Genomic DNA, 23,658 nt, shown 5'->3' on the forward strand with positions numbered 1-23,658 from the left:
TGTCTAGCTGGGGAAGTCCATGCTTCCCTCTCATGGCAGGCTTGGTTGCCCTCTGTGTGCAGCTGGGACCCCTGCCAGTGTTGGAGATGTTCAGATGTTCATGGAAGGATACAAAGTTTCATCACTGCTCACAGTCCTTATCACAAGATGATGTGACCAGAGAATGAGCATTCGCTTGTCAGAATCCAGAGTGAGGATGAGTCCAAAAAGCCCACGGTCTCCCATCAAATAGAACACAGAAAGCCGTCTTTATTTTAAGAGCATTTCACCTTGACAAGGCTTCATTTGGCCTCCCAACTCTCCTGTGGAGCAAAGAACAGGGTAGAGAAGGGAGGAAACAGTCCTCTCGCCACAAACCACCCCTACACTGCTCCTCACAGCACCTCCAGAACCTCAGCATCTTTTTTCATCGTGGGGCATTTTTGTTTATTCATTGATGCAGTGTAACCGGTCTCTCTGTGTAGCTGAGGCTGGCCTCAAACTCAGTATGTGGTCGAGGCTAGCCTCTAGCCCGGATCATCGTGCCTTGTGATGAGTACTGGCTTTGCTACTGTACACCATCCCACCCCAGCTTCCAGACTTCTTATCGTTCTCTCATCTTGCCAAAAATTCCAGTAGGCCAAGGCGCCATAGTACCAGCAACACCGTTTATAGGAAAGAACCTGAAGCACGGAAAATGACTTTGTTTGAGACAGAGTCTCTATGTAGTCCTGGAACTCACTATGTAGACCAGGCTGGCCTCGATCAGACTCGAAGAAATCCTCCTGCCTCTGCCTCCCCAGTGAGGGACTAAATGCGTGCTAGTGCTACACCCCATGACCATAAAGAGCCTGAGCCCGATTAGCATGGAGTTGCTAGGATCCCACTCTTCCCCACAGGCCTGGGACGTGTGTTTCCCAGTCAAGGATAAAGGAAGGACAATCCTAGGTCAACAGTCATGGCATCTGATTTTGAACAGTCTTTCTCTCATCTTCGCACTTCCTTCTATTTCCTTTCTGTTCTAGGCAACAGGGACTTCGCCAAGCCTGACTCCTGGACTTTTGGAAGGGCCTGGGGGACCTTAGTAACTGATAAGGCAGAAGCACTCCTGAGTCCCTGGACAGCATTCCTGCTGTCCCTGCTGGCCTCTCCCTTTGGACACTCACCCCCTCCTCAGCCCCGAGCCAACAGCCCCAGAGCCAGGCTGGAGAGGGAGCTTTCCTCGGCTGGTTTCATGGCGGCCTGGGCCCCACACTGGGGAGAAAGGAGTTAAAGCCAGGTCCCAGGATTACAGGGACCGGGAAGTTCCGGTGGCCCAAGCCGGAGTCGGGTCAGGGAGACCCGCTGGGAGAGTAGTTTGGGACAGAAAGGGAGGCAGTGCCAGCCGTGCCAACCTGCGCTTCAGCGCTTGGCACTCACTGGTAAACGCCCCCCTCCCCCCCAACCTCCACCCTAGCCTCGAGGCCGGTTTTCCCTTGGTCCTCTGCAGATGCCCTCACCCTAGGATAATCGGAGGACCGCGGTCAAGCCCCTCTGGGATCGGGAGGCCAGCGGGCTCCGCCACCCGGCCATTGTCTGCGCGCACCCCGCGGAGGGGCTCGAGGGGCGGGGCCGCGGCGCGGGGCGGGCGCGAGGGAGGGGCGGGGGGAGATGCTGAGCCTTCAGGGGCGGAGGCGGCGGCGGCGGCGGCGGCGACGGCCGCAGAGACGAGAGCGCGAGCCGGGAGGGCGGCAAGGCGGCGAGCGTGCAGCCCGAGGTCGGGCTGGGCGACTGCACCCGGTGCTGGCTGCGCGACGCCGCGCTGCTCTCGGCTCGGACGGCCTCTCCCATGCGCTGAGAGCGCCCGGCTGGGCCGGGCGGGCGGCCGGACGGGAGGATCTTCTCCATGGTCCAGAAGAGCGGCATGTCCCGGGGCCCTTACCCACCTTCCCAGGAGATCCCCATGGAGGTCTTCGACCCCAGCCCACAGGTGAGGGGAGGTGCCGGGCTCGAGGGAAAGGGGCCGCTCCTGCGGACCTTGGGGTTGGCTCGGGAAGCCCCGGGAAGGAAAGGGTTATATGCCCGGCGTGGATGGGAGAGGGGTGTCTGCGCGACCCCCTATTCTCGAGGGTTAATGATCGATGGACTATTGGAGTTGGGCTGCGGTCCTGCCGAGCGGAGAGGGGGCGGGTGGAATGCCTGTCAGCCTCGCCTCCAGGTCTCCCCCGCGTCCAGGTCCCTGCTGCTGGGGTACAGGCTCCAGCAGGCTGACAGCGGGGTTGCTGATGGGGGCTGGGGGAAATCCAGGCCTTGAGAAGAGGAGTTGGAGGGAGGCCGGCGAGCGAATCAGGCGAGGGGGGCGACGCAGAGCACGTTTGGGGGCGCTAGCGGGTGTGGGTGGGGTGGGGGTAGTACTGGGAGACGGCAGAGACGATGGTCAGAGGGCGTTGCCAACAGGCCTTCGAAGGCTCAGACACTGGCTTTCGAAGGTGGGGAAGGGATCAGCCCTGGGAGGCCCTCCCCTAGTCACCTGGTCTCCATCTCTGGCTTGGATGTTTCCTTCCCCTCAACACCCACATTGGCTTACCCCTCCCCCCTGCCCCAAGGGGTGGGAGCCTCCAAAGTTTGGAAAGTTGGACGGGTGCCAACTCACTGTCTTGGAGGGGAGGAAGCTGTTTTACCTGGGGGAGGGGCTCTGCCTTCTCCCACTCTCACTTTTTCTATGCCCCTGGGTTACCCCCAGGTAGGGGGCCTTCTTGGGCATAGAAAGTCCCCAAAGAATGACCAGTAGGGTACGTAGTGGCCATGCCAGGGGATTTCTCTCAGACTTGTCCTTCTCCAAGGATAGCATTAACTCTTGCATTGCTGTGGTCAGCCTGGAGCAACTGTAAGCACCATGATGTGGTTGATGGGTGTGTATGGGGGGTGGTGGTCAGGTCAGACCTAAAAATACCTCATTCCTCCACCCCAGGCCCCTTGGAGCCTGGAAGGCAGCTGACTGATGCCTTCCTTTCAGCTGTCCCCTGTCCCTCTGAATGACACTCCCTTTGCTCAGCTGGGTTGGGGTGGTGATGTGAAAGGGTCCCAGGTTCACTGCAGGCTCCTCAGAGGGAACCTCAAAACTAGTTTAGCTGGGTGTCCAATTTGAAAGAAGAAAAGAGGATCATGGAAGAGTCCTATTATTCATGTGTACATTGTGTGTGTGTGTGTGTGTGTGTGTGTGTGTGTGTGTTAGGAGTTTAGGCTGGCCTTGAACTCCTGATCCTCCTGCCTCTACCTCGGAAGTGTGGAGATTACTATGCCTGGCTATCCAGCCTCCTTGTTACCAGGTCTCAGGAGTCAGAGCCTGCAGTGTGGTTCAGGCTCACGTAGGTTCTTTGATCAAAGAAAGTCTGAGACAGAGGCTGAGGGCAGGGCTTTTGGGCATTTTGCCCATTCTGTACTGGGCAAGGGCCAAGTGTGTGTGTGTGTGTGTGTGTGTGTGTGTGTGTGTGTGTGTGTGTGTGTGTGTGTGTGTGTAAGGGGGTATCGAGAGAGAGCGAAGAAGCAGATCTCTTGTAGGAAGCACAGAGATGCTTGAAGCCTTGGCCCATACCTTTGGCATCTGAGAGGTCAGGCAGGAACCCCCACCCCAGTTAAGAGTCCAGTAAGATCGAAGATTGGTGCCATCTTACCTGGGACCGGCAAGACTAGGTCCTAGTCTCAGCTTGGGGTGGGGGCCAAAAGGGCCTTCAGATTGATGGAGCAGGGTTAGTACTGTGGGGAGGGGGCCTGGGCAGTAGTGGCTGGGGTGGGAGTAGGGTGGATCCTACCTTGGGGAGGAATAAAAACACTGGTTATGAAGAGGGAGGTCCTGGTAGGGCGGAGGTGAGAGTGGGAAGCAGAATCTACTCCCAGGCACCAGGCCACAGGTTGGATGTTTACTTTCCAGACACGGTTCTGTGCCTCCTCCCTCTTTTCCTTCACCAGAAATGTGGCTTTGGGTCCTCAAGGGCTGAGTGCCGTACCCTCCCTACTCTGGAAAGCACAAGAGTTGGGCTTGGGGGAGAAACCGATCCTGGCCCTGGGTTGCCTGCCCTCCTCTCTCTGGGGGCACAGCATACTCTGCCCCCTCAGCTCCAGATGCAGGGGAGAGGACATCCCCCTCTCTTCCTCCGCCCCCCAGCACTGCAGGCAGCCTCTCCCTTCCCCCGAGGCTGCTGCAGCCTGCCCAGCATCTTAATTAGCTTTGCTGCCTAATGAACCTCCCATTCCTCTGTCCCTCTGCTTCCCAGCCTTCGGCTTGATTTGGGGATCCCTGTGTGTGCATCCCAGGCTCTCTTGCACGGTTCCTTATGGTGGCTGTTGTCTGGGTGAGGTGGAAGACCCTCTTTCCTATCAGGCTGGCCACTTCTAGAAGGAGCAACTGGGGACAGGGGTGGGGCAGAGCAGACAGTCCTGGGGGTAGGCTGTAGCCCTGGCCCCGTTAGGAGGTGAACTGGGAAAGGGTCTTCCTGATTTCACTCTTGCTCCTTCCCCACCTCTCTAGGGCAAATACAGCAAGAGGAAAGGGCGATTCAAAAGATCAGATGGGAGTACATCCTCGGATACAACATCCAACAGCTTTGTCCGCCAGGTAACGGGATGATGGCTTGGGAGGGAGCTGCAGCTGGTTGGTGCAGGCTGGCCTGCGACTTTCTCCAGGCACCCCACCCTTTCTCATGTCATTTGTCACCTGCCCGGAGCCACCACAACACTCTGACACCCTGTGACCTCTCCTGGATGTTCTGTCAGCTGTACCCACTGCCTTAGCCCCCGCCCCCGCCAGCCCCTCCTCCAGCACCAGCTACCAGCCCCTGCTGCCTGCCTGCCTGCCTGCGTCATCTCATTCAGGGACAGCCTGGCCTGCCTCCTCCTGGCTTGCTTCGGGCTGTCACCCACTCCCCCTGCCGGCTGTCGGCTTTCATGTCCTCCCCCAGAATCTGTGACAGGGTGGGGCTGAGGCAGGTGCTTGAAAATAAGCTGAGACACTGGGCCCTGGTTCGGTATGGGTCAGGAACACATGTTCCCCCACTTCCAAATACCACTCTTTAATATGTACAGAGAGCAAGATATGGGAGAAGAGGTGTTTCGCTTCAGAGAGCTGTAGCCTGCATCCCTAGCTGAAGTGGGTGCTGACAGTATCTCACTGGGCCCTCATGCTGAGCTGGGAAAACTGCCACTTTCCAGTCTTCCCTCAACCCCAGGCCATCTTAGGCTGGGGAGAAGCAGTGAGGAGGCATGTGGTTGCTATGACTACTGAGCATCTCAACAAAGCCTGGTACCCAAAAAAGGCAAGAGGGTCTTGGGATCAGACAAGGAAAGGCGTGTGTTAAGGAGATACCAGTCAGAGCATGGGAGGGCAAAGGGGACACCAGTGGGAGGGGCCCCTGGGGGGAGCCCCAGTAGCCCCGAGAGAAGGTAGTAGCAGGCAGAACCTTCACTGACTGGAGTGAGGACTTTCCTTTTGATTCTTCTAGCTCTAGGTTGCACAGGTGAGCCCAGGCCTGGCTCCAGAGACTGAAGGCAGGCCTTGATCTGCGTGTGTTCAAAATACTCAAACAGAGCAGAAGCCCTTCCTTTAATCATTCCTTCAGCCCTCCTGTTCCAGAACTGGGCCAAGGCCCGGTCTAGACAGCGTGATGGCATGCTTTTGTTGTTACTCTGGCAGGAAGAGCCTTCGGTTTCCCCCTTTGCCAGCCACGGGGGGTCAGACCCCACAGCCTCCCATTCTTGCTCCTCTTAGCTCCCCAGGTCCCACCCCCAGTCGGTGGCGGGAGTGGGGGGCAGACCTTGCCACATCTCTGAGCTAAATATACCCTACGGTTTGCACATGTAGCAGCTCTGCTTGTAACCTGAGCTCCTGGGGGACGGGCTGCGGGGGCCACCCCTAGGCCAGCAGGGCCCGGCACTGAGGGCGCCGGGATGGAGGTGCTCAGCCGGACCCTGGTAGTGGTGAGCTGGGGATGGGGCAGGTGGGGGGTGGGGGGAACAACCCCTCAAATTGCTGTGGAGGGCCTGTCTCCAGCCCATCTCCTTGCTTCCTGACTCTCATTTCTGAGTGTGTGTATGTGCGTGTGTGCATATGCGAGTCTGTTGGGGTCAGTGGGTGCCTCTCTGCCTGTTCACCTCTGCTTGTCTGTCTATCTGGCCATCTGTATTCCTGTTTTGGGGGGCTGTATAACAGGGGAGAATGGGGTTTCTTTTGCTTCTCCCCTAGCTTTGTGTCTCTTTTCCAGGTTTAATTAGTGACCCAAACCCCTAGCCTAACCCTCCTCCAGTGAACCCCCCATTCTCAGATTTTCCCTAGGAAGGTAATGCCTGTGCCAAGTGATGGCCAGGGGTGTTTGGGGAGAGGTAGGTCTTGGCCTCCTCTCTCCATGCCAAACTAATGGACAGTCCCAGCCAAGTGTTTCTTCCTTGCCCTCAGAAGAGATCCCTCCCATTCCTGTAATCCCACATCTTCCCCATACTCCCTCCCAAACTTGTCTGCCATCACCCTAGAAGTCACAACAAATCCCCACATCCTGTCCTCTGCCACCCTTTGTTTCCTGCCGTCAGGGACACAGACCTCTGGGTTGCCCTTGGTGACTCAGTTGTTCACACCCCGCACACACTTGAAGTACATGTTTTCAAGCACACATTTTGTATTTCCAAATATACACACACATGTCTGCACATTCATGACCAGCACCATGACATCTGTACAGGTTCCATGTGTCTCATACATATAGATGTCTCTCTACTAGAGTCCTTTGCACTCTGGGATGGTGACTGTGGTCCAAGTTGGCTTCCTGGCACACTCAGTCTTCATAACCTGACTTTACCCTGGCATTCTAGCAGCCTAGTCTGGGGCAGAGGGTATTCAATGTTCTGATCTTCGTTGCGTCTCCTGTCTGCTCTGCCCTGAAAATCATAGGAGAGCCTGGGGTTTGCTCTGGGTGGCTCTATTCAGAAGTTCTCAGCTAGCAGGGGAGGGGAAGTAGGTGTCTTGCTCCCTGGATCCTCAAGCAGTATTTTTGGTGGCCCTGTCATTCCAACAGGCCACCCATGGGCAACAGTGAGGATTCAGGCCTAAGAAGGTGACTACAGTCCCCGGAAAGGATGGTGTTGAGCTTCTGCTGTGCCTTCTCACTCAGCCACTGAGGGGGCAGGGTGGGGAAGGAGGAGCCGGGAGCTAGATTCATCCCCTGGCACTCCTCCCGTGGGCTGTGCCCTATCGGGTTCCCACCCCCTCCCAAGCCCCAAGCAGCTGTCTTTAGACTTGCCCCCCCCCCAGCTTGCTGTTTTCACCTTTCCTGGGGTCACACTCATCCCACAGGCCTGCAAACCTTGATTCCTGGACTCCTCTCCCTAATAATACCTCTTTCTAGGCCTTGTGGCCTTGTGCTGGACTGATGGGGCGTTAGGTCTTTAAGATGGGTAGCACCTCCATGCCTTCCCAGGAGCCGGAAGAAGTGGCACTGCCCTGAGCTGACCCCCTCTGCTTTCAGGGCTCGGCCGAGTCCTACACAAGCCGTCCTTCGGACTCTGATGTATCTCTGGAGGAGGACCGGGAAGCATTAAGGAAGGAGGCAGAGCGCCAGGCCTTGGCCCAGCTCGAGAAAGCCAAGGTGAGACAGATAGATGAGGGGAAGGGAGTTTGTGGGCATCGTCTTCACCCCCTCCCTTCCCCCATCCCGAGAGAACCTGGGCAGACCCAGTGTCAAGTTTTGGACCAGTTGCTTGCAGAGGTCTGTGAAGAGAATATGAGCTGTCCGCTCCTCTTCCTCCTCAGACGGCATTCAAAGTATCTGATGCTGTTTCCACATAGCTTGATAGGTGATGAAACTGTTTCTTCCTGGGCTAGGGAGGTAGCTCAATAGTAGAGTGCCCAGGGGTTCCGTCCTCACCACCACCAGGAAGACAAACCTCCTTTCTAGAATCAAACCTCCTGGGTCGGAATCCACCCAGCCTGGGTTGTTGTTTGTTCTGGAGGCTGAGTCGCCCTAGGTGGCCATACTTGCCTTGAACTTCGATGTTTCTGTTTCAGTCTTCAGAATACACCCAGCTTCTAGTCCTGATTCCCCCCACACACACACACCTACACACTCATACCTACACACACACACACACACACACACACACACACACACACACACACACACACACGGCACAAGCACTTTACCTACTGAACCATCTCACAGCCATGATGGTGGCTTTTTGCCACCTTCCCATGACACCATAATATGCACAAAACAATGTATCTGATGCTCTTGGAAGTGCCAACAATGTTAAATATCAAAGTCTAGGTTCTTTTAAAAGATTGCTTTACTTATTTGTTTTGAGACAGAGTCTCAGTATGTAGCTTTGGCTGACCTGGAACTCACTGTATAGACCAGGCTGGCCTCCAGCTCATAGAGCTCCCCCTGTCTCTGCTGCCCAAGTGCTGGGATCAGAGATGTGCGCCACCACACCCCGGCACACACACCTACACACACCCACACCCACACACATCCCTACACACACACACACCTACACACACACACACACACACACACACACACCTACACACACACACACACACACACCTACACACACACACATCCCTACACACACACACACCTACACACACACACACATCCCTACACACACACACACACACACACATCCCTACACACACACACACCTACACACACACACACACACATCCCTACACACACCCACACCCACACACCCACACACACATCCCTACACACACACACACCTACACACACACACACACACACACACCCCTACACACACACACCCCTACACACACACATCCCTACACACACACACATCTACACACACACACACACATCCCTACACACACACACACACACACATCCCTACATACACACACACACACACACACACACACACACACACAACACACACAGGGCACAAGCGCTTTACCCACTGAGCCACCTCACAGCCATGATTTTATTTGTTTGTTTGTTTGTTTTTGCTTTTGTGTGTGTCTGTATGCCAAGCATGTGCAGGTGCCCACAGAGGCCAGAAGAAGGCATCAGACCCTTGGAGCTGGAGTTACGGTCACTTGAGAACCAACTGATATGGGTGCTGGGAAACAAACCCAGGTCTTTTCACCGCTGAGCCAGGTCTCCAGCTCCTAAAGGCCGTGTTCTCCCAGGGCTGTGTGTCATCATCTGTGTCTGTGGTGGTGAAGGTGGTTATATCAGTGTATTGAAGTCATTGATCACCACTGGGCTGAGAAATACTATGAAAGCCACAGGCCGGTTAAACTGGATGAGTGAACAGCTTAGGCTTGATTTGAAGCTCAAAACTCCAGAAGATTGACAGCCTGGACTGGGGCTGTAGTTCAGTCGGTACAGTGCTTGCCCAGTCCCCAGCTCGCAGAAAACAGACTTGGTGGCACATGCCTGTAATCCCAGCACTTGGGAAGTAGAGGCAGCAGGACAGAAGTTCAAGGTCATCCCAGGCTAGCCTAGGCTACATGAAACCTTGTCTCAAAAAAAAAAAAAAAAAAAAAGAAAAAAGAAAAAAGAAAAAGAAAGAAAGAAAAAAAAGGGGGTGGGTCACTGGTAAGATTGTTCAGTCAGTAACGGTACTTGCTGGGCAAGCCTGGCCCCCAGAGTTCGATTACTGGGACCACAGTAAAAGGAGAGAATTGATTCCTGGCCACATAGGTGCTATGTGCACACTCATGCTCACAAACATCTCTCTTTTTCTCTCTCTCTCTCTCACACACACACACACACACAAATTTTAAAAATTAAACCAAATCAAAAGTAAAATAAAAGCTAGAAATCAGCATAAATAGCAGTGAGATCTAATAGGCTCAGTATTGGAGTACTGTGTACAAAGCCTTGGTTCAATCCCCAGTCCTGCAAAACAAAATAACAACAACAAACATCTTAAAAAACATTTATGAGGCATTTCCTGTAGTCCAGGCCGGCCTGGAACTCATTATATAGCTTAGACTAACCTGAACTCAGAGACAGCCTCCTGCTTCAGCCTCCTGAGAGCTTGATGACAGCCATGAGCCCTGGCATCTCAAAATAAATAAACTAAATAAAACAAAGTGGAGATAATAACAATTCTCCACAAAATCCTGGAATTTTGTGACGAAATGAGGAAGCACGGGTGAGACCAGTTACACTGTGTCCGGCCACAGTGAGCAGCAGCTATACCATCCCTGTTCTCTCCCCGAGGTGTCGTTCCCAGGGCCCCCTCCTCCATGATGGGGCTAGATCCCATTTTCAAATGCTTTAAAATTTATCTTGTATTTGTATGTCTGTGTTGCATGTTGTGGTGTGCGTGTGGAGGTCAGGGGACAACTTGTGGGAGGTGGGTCTCTCCACCATATCAGTCCTGGGGATCAAACTCAGATCGTCTGGCAAAGTTGGTGGCAGGTGGCAGGTACCTTTACCTACTAAGCCATCTCTCCAGCCCTGGATTCCAGTTTGTGTTTCTTCTCTTTCTCTTTCTCTTTCTCTCTCTCTCTCTCTCTCTCTCTCTCTCTCTCTCTCTCTCTCTCTCTTCTCGAGACAGGGTTTCTGCTTCTGCCTCTCCAGTGCTGGGATTAAAGGTGTGCGCCACCACCGCCCGGCTTCTTTTCTTTTTAATCAGCTAGTGTGTGTGCTCTTGTGTGTGTTCGGGCATGATGCTCTATGTGTGTGGATGCCCATGCTATAGTACACATGTGGAGACAGAGTACACCTTTGTAAAGTCGGTTCTCTCCATCCGCCTCTCCTTACGTTCTGGGGATCAAACTCAAGTTGCCAAGCTCCGACAGTAAATGCCATTATCTGATGAGCCGTCTCCCCAGCGCCCCCCTCCCGGCCTTTTTATTGTTAAAGTTACAGAAAACCACACCGTCCATTCAGTATACACTTTAATGAATAATTTATAACGCAAACCACACAGTCACTATCCCAGTCAAACAAGGTACAGCTTGGCCTCGGCCCTCCAGCTTCATCCATCTCCTGTGTCTCCTCTAGACCAAGCCAGTGGCTTTTGCTGTTCGGACAAATGTTGGCTACAACCCATCTCCCGGGGATGAGGTGCCTGTGCAGGGAGTGGCCATCACCTTTGAGCCCAAAGACTTCCTGCACATCAAGGAGGTGGGCTGAACACTTGGCATCTGGAGGGAGGTGGGGGGTGGGTGGGGAATTAGGGGTGTATGGGTAGCGGTGCCAGGGGTATCTGGAAGTCTGGTGGGAAAAAGCTGCTGAGCCGAGCACAGCTGGGCTAGGTCTGCTGTGCAACCTTAGGCAAATCGCCTTACCTCTCTGAGCCCCTGAGTGTTCGTTGGTTCATGGATGGCAAGGCCTAGGTCACAAAGTGTTGAGAGGGTTTGTTGAGTCCTGTGGTAGAGTGACAGTGTACCTGGTGCATGGAGGGGTCTACTTGCATGCCTGCTGCTGATGTCCTGTAGTATGGGTCTCAGGGAGGCAGGAGCGGTCTTCCCTCCTCTCTAGCTGAGGGTCTTGGCATTGTCTTGGAAATTGGGAGGCTTTCATCAGAGGCTGAAGCCAGGTGTGGGGGTGGTTTGAGGGAGCCATCTGCTGGCAGGGCTGGCCGCCTGGAGGTCTCCTTGGAGGGTAGCTAGGCTTCCCACCTGCAGTCTCCCTCTCGGTCTCTTGTTCACAGAAGTACAATAATGACTGGTGGATTGGGCGGCTGGTGAAGGAAGGCTGCGAGGTCGGCTTCATCCCCAGCCCCGTCAAACTGGATAGCCTTCGCCTGCTGCAAGAACAGACCCTGCGCCAGAACCGCCTCAGCTCCAGGTGTCTGCCTGGAGGGGGTGGGGCATCGCTATCTTTGGAGGGGCCAGTGGCAAGGAGTCCTCAGGGCCCGGAGCTGCCCGGGGCCTTACGGGGTGGGGGTGGGGTGGGGAATCACAAGGCAAGCACGCATGTCCGAACTGAAGTCCTGCAGCCCCACGCCCGCCCGCCGGTGCTCACCAGTTCCTTTGCTTTCCCCACCCACACAGCAAGTCAGGGGACAACTCCAGTTCCAGTCTGGGAGACGTGGTGACTGGCACCCGCCGCCCCACGCCCCCTGCCAGTGGTAAGAGCTGCCTGCAACCCGGGGCAGAGAGAGCTTTTGCTGGGTGGGGTGGTCTCTCCACAAGGGTGGCCTCCCCCTCTCCCCCCGCCATAGGAGGTACCCCAGGTCCGAGTCCCCCATACACATACAGTGGTACCTCTCCCTCGAGGATAGGATATCCTACAAGCTTAGCCTATTGTGTTTCTCCTGTCCCCCCTCTGTGGTAGCTCCATCTCTCTGCCTTCCCCCCTGCCCTCCATCCCCCCCATCCATTCTCCTAGCCCTGTTCCATTCACCTCTTCTCTCTTTTTCCCCCATCCCATCCTTGTGTTCTGCACTGTGTCTCCATGCTCATCTCACTCCTCTCCCTTCACCTCCTTCCCGACTGGTCCAGGTAACGAAATGACTAACTTAGCCTTTGAGCTAGACCCCCTAGAGTTAGAGGATGAGGAGGCGGAGCTGGGGGAGCACAGCGGCTCCGCCAAGACTAGCGTGAGCAGCGTCACCACGCCGCCCCCCCACGGCAAGCGCATCCCCTTCTTTAAGAAGGTACTTCTGTCTGATTTCGTGTGAGGGGAGTCAGGACCCAGCTCTTGGCAAAGAAAGGGGTTGGAGTGGTCCAGATGTGGTCCAGTCTTTACCTCAAGCCTTGGGGCTTTCTGCCTAGCTGGATATATGGAGGTGGGACAAGATGGGGTGGGACCATCCCTCTCCGTATAAAAGCCCACTCCCAGGGTTGTCAAGGATGGAATGACATTCATTAACCCCTTTCCTATTCTATGAGTGGATATATGAAGGGGTCTGCTGGAAGCAGAGGAGATCCTCAGGGGAACCCTTAAAATATCCAGGCAGATATCCAACGGAGCAGAGGGTGGGCTCTGAATTAGGGGCTTCCAATTTCTCTAGCTCTTTCCAGAGCTAGACTGAAAGAACAGGAGGCATGTCCCCCTGTTCTCAAGTCCGCTGGATGATTGTCAGTCCTGCCTCCAAGGCCACCTCTGGCTCCTCTTTGGCCCGGGGTCCCATCCCCTCTCTGGCTCTGTCTGTCACTAACACGCATGCCTGTTATTTTTCCTCGTCTACCCTTCTTGCCCCTTCTCCTGTCCTGGCTCCCTCCTGGCCTCCTACCCCTGCCTGGTACCTTCCCCTCTCTCCTTCCCTCCCCCTCCTGGCAATCTCTGGACCCAGCCAAACAGAAGCAGAAGTCGGTGAGTATAACAGCTTTCTGTGTCTGTCCCATGCTGGGATGAGCTGGGGGACCTTCTAACACCCATCCCCATATCTTTCTCCCTTTACCCTCCCTTCCTGGTCCTTCCCAGCCATCCCTTCCCCATCCCCTGACACCCACATCTGGGCTTTGGGGTCAAAGGGAGGAAAGGCTGCATGCGGGAGCCTGGAGACTTGGGGAGAGGGGCCGATGCCATCTCTACTCTGGGGTTTCCCTTCCCTGCTTCCCTCCCAGACAGAGCATGTGCCCCCCTATGACGTGGTGCCTTCCATGAGGCCCATCATCCTGGTGGGACCATCGCTCAAGGGCTATGAGGTAGGAGTTCTAAAAGGCTGTGCACCTAGATGGGCCCAGACCTCCAGAGTATGCTTAGAAAAATCTCCCAAAGATCCTGTATCCCCCAAAGCCCACACCCCTTTAGAGAAAAGCCCCAGAGGGGCCTGACCCGTGAGAAGTCCACTCAGGAGGGCCCAGTCTCCCAAGAAAAACTCTTAAGAACTCTCTTAGAGATGCCACATAAGAGACCAGTGGGAATCGGGCTTCATTGGAGGCCCCAGACCCTGAGGAGGATCCCACCCCTCTAGAGGCCCCTTCATCTCAAGAATTTTGAAAGAAGGTAGAAAGAGGGGTGGGGGGTCCAGATGCCCAGCCAGCTGACCTCCTGGGGGTTTTCAGAGCCTGACTTCTCCTTTCCCTTCCAACCCCCCCTCCCCCACCCCCCTCGCAATGACAGGTAACAGACATGATGCAGAAAGCATTGTTTGACTTCCTGAAGCATCGCTTTGATGGCAGGTGAGACCCTGAGAGATGGCTCCCCACTTCCACTTGGGGATGAACAAGATGTCTGGAAGGACCACTCTGGGACTCTCAGACAGAGACAAGGGTGGCAGGCCTGAAACCTGTGAGTGGACAGTGTGTTCTTGCCCACCCAAACCCTGACTTCCTTCCTGCCTGGTCCTCCAGGATTTCCATCACTCGGGTCACGGCTGACATTTCCCTGGCCAAGCGCTCAGTCCTCAACAACCCCAGCAAACACATTATCATCGAGCGCTCCAACACACGCTCCAGCCTGGGTGAGCTGCCCGCCTACTCTCTCCCTCCCAGCTCTCAGGGTGGGTAGGATGTGAAATGCTGGGAATTCTCCAGAAGCATTCCCTCTCTCCACTGCCTCCTGGGGGGGGGGGTACTTTATGAACATCCCTCCCTTGACTCCATGCCCTAGCTGAGGTACAGAGCGAGATTGAGCGGATCTTCGAGCTGGCCCGGACCTTGCAGCTGGTCGCCCTGGACGCTGACACCATCAACCATCCAGCCCAGCTTTCTAAAACTTCGCTGGCCCCCATCATTGTTTACATCAAGATCACATCTCCCAAGGTGAGTGCAGGAGACTGGTTTTAATGGTAGACATGGGCTACAAAGAATGTTCCAGAGCCGGGATGTATGGTTCATTCTACTGACTTCCTCCCGCCTCCCCCCCAGCCTTAGTTCCCTTCTCTGTACGACGACTCAATGTGGATACTGGGACTACACAATCTAATGTGGATGGAAAGTGGTCGGGAAAGAGTCTGTACTTCTGGGTAGTCAATATTATAAATTGTATTAGGGTTACGGAGTTCAGACTCATCTCCACTCTTTTGCTCCGTCATTGGATCAGAACGTGCATCTGGTGCATCTGGTGCAGTTTGTTCTGGTTTCACCCAGCTGTGTGGCCGTTGGAAGTTCTGAATCTTCTAAGGTCAGGCCTTTTTTTTGCTGTACTGTTGTCGTGAGGACATTGGCGGGGAGGCTGGTTTCATTTTCATCTTGTTGTGACTCTGTGAACTTTCTCCTTCCTCCTTTAAATTTTTTCTCTTTAATCATGTATCTATATATGCCCTGGAGGCCAGAGGCATAGGCTCTCTCTGGAGCTGGAGTCTCAGGTGGTTGTGAGTTGTCCCACATGGATGCCAGAAATCAAACCTGAGTCCTCTGCAAGTGCAGTGCATGATCTTTGTTCAAATTTTTACTTAATTTTTAAAGGTAGTTTCTCTGAGTAGCCCTGGCTGTTTTGGAACTAGGTCTGTAGACCAGGCTGGCCTTGAACTCACAGAGATGCACTTGCCTCTGCCTGCCAAGTGCTGGGACCAAATGTATTCGCCACCACCCGGTGCAGTACTGACTGCTCTTAACCACTGAGCCATCCCTCCAGTCTTTTTCAAGACAGGATGATGCAGGAATTTAACAAGGCGGCTTCATGTCGTTAATCTGGTAGTTAAAAGGGGTTGGTTACAGGATCCGGAAGAGGTGAGGTTCTGTCCAGCGTGGTTCTCTGGAGAACTCTGACTTGATCTGCAATGCAGCATCCAGGATCATGAGGAGCCAAGAGGGCCTCAATCTCTGGTCTTAAGGGCTCCCATCTCCACCACGCCCCAGGGGCAGGTCATAGGTATGCTTGGCAGTTACCGGCTGCCTCAGGGGCGGTGCTTCAAGGTCAAAGTTGGGACAGCTACCCACTACAGCAGGTCTCCCTTGCCTCCTCTGCTTCAGCCTACCAAATGCTGGGACCAGTGGGACCAGTACACGTGACGTCACCCCTGGCCCCACGAACTTCCCCGTCCAATATTAGTGGGGATCTGAGAAACATGGAAGAGGAATTTAGGTGAAGATTTTGTTTGGTTTGGGTTTGAGACAAGGTTTCTTTGTGTAGCTCTGGCTGTCCTTAAACTCACTCTGTAGATCAGGCTAGCCTTGAACTCACAGAGATCCGCCTACCTCTACCTCCTGAGTGCTGGGATTAAAGGCACGTGCCACCAGTGCCCAGCAAAGGTTTTGTTCTTAATTTTTATTTATTTCTTTATTTGGTTTTGTTTTTCGAGACAGTATTTCTCTGTGTAGCCCTGGCCGTCCTGGAACTTGCTCTGTAGCCTATGCTAGCCGAACTCTAAGATCCACCTGCCTCTGCCTCCCAAGTGCTGGGATTAAAGTCTTGTGCACCACCGCCCAGCTTGTTCTAAATTTTCAACTTAATTAATTAATTTTAAGGCACAGTCACACATAGCTTACACTGGCCTTGAGCTTATGATCCTCCTGCCTCAGCCTCTCCATGCCTGGGTTGCAGGGATAGGCCACCATACCTGGCTCTGAAGTTCAGGCATTTAAAGGCCCATTGCACAGTCCAGTTGATGAAGGCAGCTGTGGTAGTTAGGACTGACATGTGAGCTAAGAACCCTGTGTCATTTTCTTAACCTTTTTGAGTCCTCAGTTCTTTTTGTTTGTTTGTTTTTGTTTTTTGGGTTTTTTTGTTTGTTTGTTTGTTTTTGTTTGTTTTGTTTTTCGAGACAGGGTTTCTCTGTGTAGCTTTGCGCCTTTCCTGGAACTCACTTGGTAGCCCAGGCTGGCCTCGAACTCACAGAGATCTGCCTGGCTCTGCCTCCCGAGTGCTGGGATTAAAGGCGTGTGCCACCACTGCCCGGCGAGTCCTCAGTTCTTAATGGTATAACTGGCATGAGGGGATTTACATACTTGAGGGAGGAGAGGTTGAAAAGATCAAATGAGGTCATGGATGCAAAGCATTCCGTGGCCTAGAATGTAACAGAGATTCCATTTCCTCTGTTGAGGTTATGGGCGTGGGCTCCGAGTGCTTCCTACTTAGCATTACTGTGTTCTCCTGGCAAGTCTTCCAACGCCTCTGTGCCCTACTTTCCCATCTTCTACCTAGTCACACTTCAGTGATTATTGTGAAAACTTAGTAAATGGATTAATTATACAAAAAGCCTGGTACCCATGAAGGTGCCATGTTCTTTCTGTTCACTTTGTTTTCAGTCTTTGAGACAGGATCTCATGTAGTCCGCCTCTGGCCTCAAATTCACTGATACTCTTGACTCTGTTTCCCAAGTGCTTAGGATTTCAGGCACGTGCTGGCATGTATTACCATGCTCTGGCTTTTTGTTTTGTTTTGGTGTTTGTTTGTTTGTTTTGAGATGGGGTATCCCAGGCTAGCCTTGAACTCACTGTGTATCAAAGGATGACATTGAAGACATTGAACTTCTTGTGTATATGCAGCTGTGTGTGAGTGTGTGTGTGTGTGTGTGTGTGTGTGTGTGTGTGTGTGTGTATTGGCCAGAGGACAACCTCCCATGTCATTCCTCAGGTGCCATCCACAGTTTTTGAGAAAGGCTCTGTCACTGATCTGGTAGGCTAGGCTGACTGGCCCCGGGGATCCACTTGTCTCTACTTCCCTACCACTAGAATTATAAGCCCACACCACCATGCCCAACGTTTTATGTTGGTTCTGGGGATTGAACGCAGATCTTCAGTCTTGGGGCAAACACTTTACCAACTGAGCTACCGGCCTGATCTTGGACTTTTGATCTGACTGATTCCACCTCTTGCCATTTCATTTCATTTCATTTTTGTTTTCCCTGCTAGGGATCAAACCCGGAACTTTGTGAGTGTGAAGCAAGTGCTATGCCACCAGGCTATACCTCTAGTCAATTTTATTTTATTTCAATTAATTAATCTTTGTTCTCATTTTCATTATGAGGATAAGTCTGGCCTCAATCCCCAGACCCTCCTGCATTGGATTCCTGAGTACTGGGATGACAGGCCTGTGCCATCCCACCAAGCTCCAAATTTATTTTATTTTTGTTTTTATTTTGTTTGAGATGAGGTTTCACACTATGTAGCCTGGAACTCACTATGTAGATCAGGTTGGCTTTGAACTACAGAGGTCCCCCTACCTCTGCCTCCTGAGTGCTGGGACTGAAGGCGTTCACCACTACCCTGGCATTTCAGTTTTATTTTTTAATAGATTATAAGCTTGGTATGTATGAGCCCCTGAATTCAGTTCTCGGAACACACTTAACAACAAATCTTATGCCCTCATCCTATTTGCTTCAGCATGTGTTTCTTAAACCCATGAGATTTCTGGGAGGGTGAGGCAGGGAGGTCAGAAGTTTAGGTCAGCTACAGCTACGCTGTAAGTTCAAGGCCTGCCTGACCTGGTCTCAGTGCCCACCCCATACCATATGTTATCTAAAAGTGTGGTGCACACCTTTAATCCCAGCACTCAGGAGGCAGAAGTAGGTGGATCTCTGTGAGTTCAAGGCCAGCTGGTCTTCATATTGAGTTCCAGGTCTGTAGCCCATATTTAGCTTTCTTCAATTGTCCCAGCACTCTCCATAGTGATACCATTTCCCATAACCCAGGAGTCCACCCAGGATCACACTGCGTGTAGTTTTTTGTTTGTTTGTTTGTTTGTTTTTGTTTTTCTAAACAGAGTTTCTCTATGTAGCACTGGCTGTCCTAGAACTCACTCTGTAGACCAGGCTGGCCTCGAACTCACAGAGATCCATTTGCCTCTGTCTCCCAAGTGCTGGGATTAAAGGTGTGCACCATCACCGCCTGGTGCAGGTAGTCTTCCTGATATGGAGTAGCTCTCTAGCTTTCTTTAGATTTTTATGACAGTGACATTTTGCAATAGTATAGGCCAACCATGTTGTAGACCATCTCTCAGCTTGAGTCTGATGTTCCTCCATGGCTGGATTTAGTATTGGGAGGACTAAATTGATCATGTAAAGAAGCACAGAACAACCAGGTAGACTGTGGCATGTGCCAGCCACTCAGGAGACTAGGCAGGAGGCAGCAGATCACTGGTACCCAGGACCTGTTGGATGTCAGCGTGCGTGACAAAGCAGGCCCTCATCTCAAAAACTCAGAACTGTGCTGGTATCTTACAGTAAGGAGTGTTCCTCCATGAAGGATGACTACTGTTGTTCACATGGGCAAGAGGGAGTGGGACTGGAGGATGAGAATAAAACCTGTAGACGTGTGTGTGTGTGTGTGTGTGTGTGTGTGTGTGTGTGTGTGTGTGTGTGTGTCTTGCATGTAGCCTTGAACCTGAGCCTTGTGTAGTGGACATAGAGCTTGTGAGATCATTCTGGCAGAGGCGCTCAGGGCAGAGAATCATGGAACATTCCACCGATCTGACTCTGATCTCCTACTGGCTCCAAGCAGAATCTGCCTTTTAGACTTGGTTGGTTGCCTGTGGCCTTCTAGCTCTCTCTCTTTCCCCCAACCAGGTACTGCAGAGGCTCATCAAATCTCGAGGGAAGTCTCAATCCAAACACCTCAATGTCCAAATAGCAGCCTCGGAGAAACTGGCACAGTGTCCCCCCGTGAGTGCTCAGACCTGGGGTGGGGGAGGGGAGGGAAGGGAGGGTATGCATTTGGGTTCTCTTTCCTTCAGCCGGCATAGAAGACAGCATCTGGGACAGGTCTTTGGGTACAGACTGGTCCTTGGATAAAGAGGGTTGGCTCGAACACTCCTTAGTGCGGAGCCAAGCCCTGGTTTCCTTATTCCTAGAATTTGAGGGAGTTGGGCTGAGATCTGCAGTTCTGTCCTTTGTAGGTCTGAGTGTCCTTTCCTCGCTCCACATCCAGAGGCCTTTTAACCTTGTCCTTCAACCCCTTGACTCCACCCACTGCACCCAGGCCACACCTTCAACCCTTGGTCACGCCCCCGCTCATCCCAGCCCCGCCCCTAACCCCACCTCCACAGGAAATGTTTGACATAATACTGGACGAGAACCAATTGGAAGATGCCTGCGAGCACCTGGCCGAGTACTTGGAAGCCTACTGGAAGGCCACACACCCGCCCAGCAGCACGCCACCCAATCCGCTGCTGAACCGCACCATGGCTACCGCAGCTCTGGCTGCCAGCCCTGCCCCCGTCTCCAACCTCCAGGTACAGGTGCTCACCTCGCTCAGGAGAAATCTCAGCTTCTGGGGCGGGCTGGAGGCCTCACCGCAGGGAGGCGACGCGGTGGCCCAGCCACAGGAGCACGCCATGTAGCCGGTGTCTCTCGGGTCTTCCCTCCCACCCTGGAGTGCAGGGAACATGGGGAAGGAAGGGAAGAGCTTTATTTTGTAAAAAACGTGGTGAGCGGCAGCGTCTGGTGTCTGTGGTTTTTGGTGGGACTGGGGGCTGGCTGGTGCTGCCTCCCTGGGACTGGTCCCTTAGAACTGCATCTGCTGCCCGTTGGATCTGAGGCCTGATGGGAACCCTTGTAAGTCCAAGGACTAGGAAGAAAATCTGAGGAAGACGGATAGGCTTGTGCATTGGACTCTACACCCTTTTCTTTTTCTTGTTGTTGATTTTTGGAAACAGTTTCATTCTGGCAGTAGCTGGCCTGGAATTTCCAGTGTTCCAGACTGGCTTCGAACTGGAGGCAATCCTCCTGCCTCCTGGATGCTGGAATTACAAGTTAACGCTACAGCTCTCAGCTCCACACCCGCTTTAGAGCTGACAGAGTGGGGGTCATCGAATCCAGAGAATTTGCCCCTCCCCAGCAATCCTTGAGGGACCCAAGCTGCAGCATCTATGCGCTAAGCTGTGCCTTCCACCGTCTCCCAGGGAAACAGAGTGCAGGAAAGGCTCTCCTCCCACGGAGCCACAGCCCATCTCTGAGCCCACACCATTAAGTGTATGGTCTGGGTTAGAGCCAGAACACCATGAAGTCATTCTAGACTCGTGCATCTCAAGTGTGCTTTCAGCAACAGAGCCCACTTGTTTTGTGAAGCTGGGCCATCCTGGGTCTACCCAAGGGGAGCTGGGGGCCCGACCCTTCCTTCCCTGCCCGGGGGACCCCAGAGGCACTTCTTTGCTCTCCCCACTCTGCCATAGAGCAGCTCCAGGAAGCAATTTGGAACCTGGTGCTGTAGTCTATTTCCCATCACACCCTAACCAGGAACGGGGCCGCAGAGGAGGGTATCATTTGCTTAGCCACACAGCTCGAGATGGCAGGAGCTGTCAGCCACCGGTGACCAGGGCCACCTCATGGTCTCCAGCTGTGGGTGGAGAGTTGAGGGGTGGAGACATGGAATCATTAGCTGTCTTTAAATGGCTGCTCTGAGTCCTTTCGAGGGGGCAGGAGAGAAATCCCATCAACCTTGGAGACTCGTTTGTCTAAGGAATGGGAGAAGTGTGGGATTCTGGAAGCCTGTGACTGAGGTCTAGTGTGGGCAGAGGAAGCTGGGGTCAGTGAGTTGGAGCTGAAATCTCAGTGTATTTGGAAAATTGGAGGATTGACTAACCCAAGCAACCGCTAATGAATGGCAATACTAATGAGCTGTTACCGATGATTAACCCAGGAAAGCATTAATAACATGCACTGAGGAACCTGTGACTAATTATTCAGGGCTCCTTACCATGGTTACCAGGAGAGTTCATGCTCAGATGAAGTTGGGTGCCCTCAGGCTGCTAGAGGAGCAGATGGCCTGAGCAAATGTCCTGTGGCCTGCCCTCAGGCTGAGCTCTAGAGCCGATGGCCCTGGTCCTGGGTGCCCCTCCCCTAGAGTCAGAGCCCTCCAGGAGCCAGGCTGGTGTCTTGGCACCATCACTAACTTGCCTTGCTTTGTTGTGTTTTTCTCACCCCTGCCTGATCTGCATGGTGCGTGCCGTCTGTCTGCTAACCAGGGACCCTACCTTGCTTCCGGGGACCAGCCGCTGGACCGGGCCGCTGGGGAGCATGCCAGCGTGCACGAGTACCCCGGGGAGCTGGGCCAGCCCCGGGGCCCTTACCCCAGCAACCACCCACCTGGCCGGGCAGGCACCCTGCGGGCACTGTCCCGCCAAGACACCTTTGATGCTGACACCCCCGGCAGCCGAAACTCTGCCTACACGGAGCCGGGAGACTCGTGTGTGGACATGGAGACAGACCCCTCAGAGGGCCCAGGGCCTGGAGACCCTGCAGGGGGAGGCACACCACCAGCCCGGCAGGGTTCCTGGGAAGACGAAGAAGACTATGAGGAGGAGATGACCGACAACCGGAACCGGGGCCGGAATAAGGCCCGCTACTGTGCGGAGGGTGGTGGGCCGGTTCTGGGGCGCAATAAGAATGAGCTGGAGGGCTGGGGACAAGGCGTCTACATCCGCTGAGAGGCAGGGGCAGCGTTGGGAGAGGAAAGGCTCTGAGCCCGGGGAGGGGAGAGAAGAGGGGCGCACCACCCGAGATGTGTCTTGCCTCTAGGGGGCGCTGTGTCCCTCATTTTCAGATGCCTTTGCTCAAAGACCGGGGTTTCTTTGGTGGTTATCATCCCAACTCCTGGGAGGCCCTAAACCCCCAGCTCTAGGTTCTTCCCTAACTGCTGTGGGTGGATGGGGGAATGCCTACTTTCTGAAGTGCCCCCTTTCCCCATCTTAGGGGGCTCTCTCCCTCCCAGAGAAAAGGTGCACTTCCTCAACTCTTTCTACTCGGGGCTGAACGTGAAGGTCCTAATAGGGGTGGGGGCGGGGCTTCTTTTACCAACATAGGGGTGTTTGGGAAAGGTCGGGTGCTTTTCCTGAAGAGAGAGGCCGCTGAATCTTCCCCAAACCCCAGACCCAGGGTCCCCCACCATGTCCATCCCATAACCTTGTTTCCTAGCAGCATTCTCTGGTGGGTGAAAGCCACAGCTTGGAAACCCATGTGGAGCTGGCCCTGGGGAGTAGGGCCGGGTGGAAGCTGACAGGCATCAGTTGTGCCCTCTCTATGGCCATGGCAAGAGCCCAGGGCCGAGAACCTTGAGGAGTGAGCAAATCAAGATGCTGCCCTGCCCCGCCCCCGTATCCCCGCCCTCGCCTCCCCCAGGAATGAGCTTTGTCCACAACCTCCCCTGCCTGCTGCCATTGAAGAGAGGGGCTCTCTGCATCTGAGCCCCACATCTCCGTGCCACCTGGGTGTGGAGACCATGACTATTTTGGTCCACCTCATTCTAAACCAAAAAAACTGCTCCTTCACTGTCACCCTGAGGCCCCAGGGGAGAGGCTCTGTGGGTTGGTGCCCAAGAGGTGACCATCCTCCAGGGGCTGCCTGAGAACCTTGGGTCTCCCCTAGGGGTCTTGGTTGCTGCTGCTTCTCTGTATCCGCCTCTTGTGGTCCTGTCCTTTCCCAGTGTCCACTTTCCCCAAGAGAGGCCTTGGTAGCCCCTCTCCCTTGGGGCATCCTTAGCCTCAGCATCCCTATAGTCCAGCAGCCCTGTCCCTCCCCAGCATCACAGCTGGTCCAGAGAGAGCCGATTGTGCCAACGAGGACTGGGCCCTGCCCAGCTGCCCACCTCAGGGATGGGCACCTCACGCCTGTCTCGCCCGCCACCTGTGCCAATGTTGTCCCACCCCCCCACCTGGGGGTGGGGTGCAGCTTCCACTTACAGGTTAGAAGATACCACTGCCCAACCTTTCGCTCCCTGTCTTGTCCTGTGCCCATCTGTCTGTCTATTTGTCTGTACTCCTCTAGGAGAGATATTTTGCCACTTATAAAACCGCAGCCCCGTCCTTTGCGGCCACTTCCTGAGCCTGTTTCTTTGGTACCACCACACGTAGTCAGCTTAGCAGCCTCACTGGCTCTCAGTAGTGGGAGCTGAGGGCCTGTGGGGGAGCAAAG

The 23,658-nt window shown here is 54.0% G+C and overlaps 1 protein-coding gene across 3 annotated transcripts; it reads left to right on the top strand.

Annotated features, from left to right (window-relative positions):
• The first annotated feature begins 1,651 nt into the window (after positions 1-1,651).
• On the top strand, positions 1,652-23,560 carry Cacnb1 (calcium voltage-gated channel auxiliary subunit beta 1). Of its 3 annotated transcripts, none has more exons than XM_052755758.1 (14): positions 1,652-1,948; positions 4,487-4,573; positions 7,470-7,589; positions 10,980-11,102; positions 11,632-11,768; positions 11,975-12,051; positions 12,425-12,579; positions 13,493-13,573; positions 13,992-14,050; positions 14,222-14,331; positions 14,481-14,632; positions 19,318-19,413; positions 19,797-19,982; positions 21,714-23,560. In XM_052755758.1, the coding sequence occupies exons 1-14, from the start codon at positions 1,865-1,867 to the stop codon at positions 22,173-22,175; spliced, it is 1,929 nt and encodes a 642-aa protein (XP_052611718.1). In that variant the 5' UTR covers positions 1,652-1,864; the 3' UTR covers positions 22,176-23,560. The 3 variants fall into 3 exon arrangements, with proteins under 3 accessions (XP_052611718.1, XP_052611716.1, XP_052611717.1); XM_052755756.1 differs by lacking the exon at positions 12,425-12,579 and adding an exon at positions 13,219-13,238 and having other exon boundaries at positions 1,654-1,948; XM_052755757.1 differs by lacking the exons at positions 1,652-1,948; positions 12,425-12,579 and adding exons at positions 4,278-4,310; positions 13,219-13,238.
• Positions 23,561-23,658: the final 98 nt, after the last annotated feature.

Source organism: Peromyscus californicus, unplaced genomic scaffold (assembly GCF_007827085.1).
Source record: "Peromyscus californicus insignis strain IS unplaced genomic scaffold, ASM782708v3 Scaffold_3__1_contigs__length_106647218, whole genome shotgun sequence".
Lineage (NCBI taxonomy): Eukaryota > Metazoa > Chordata > Mammalia > Rodentia > Cricetidae > Peromyscus > Peromyscus californicus.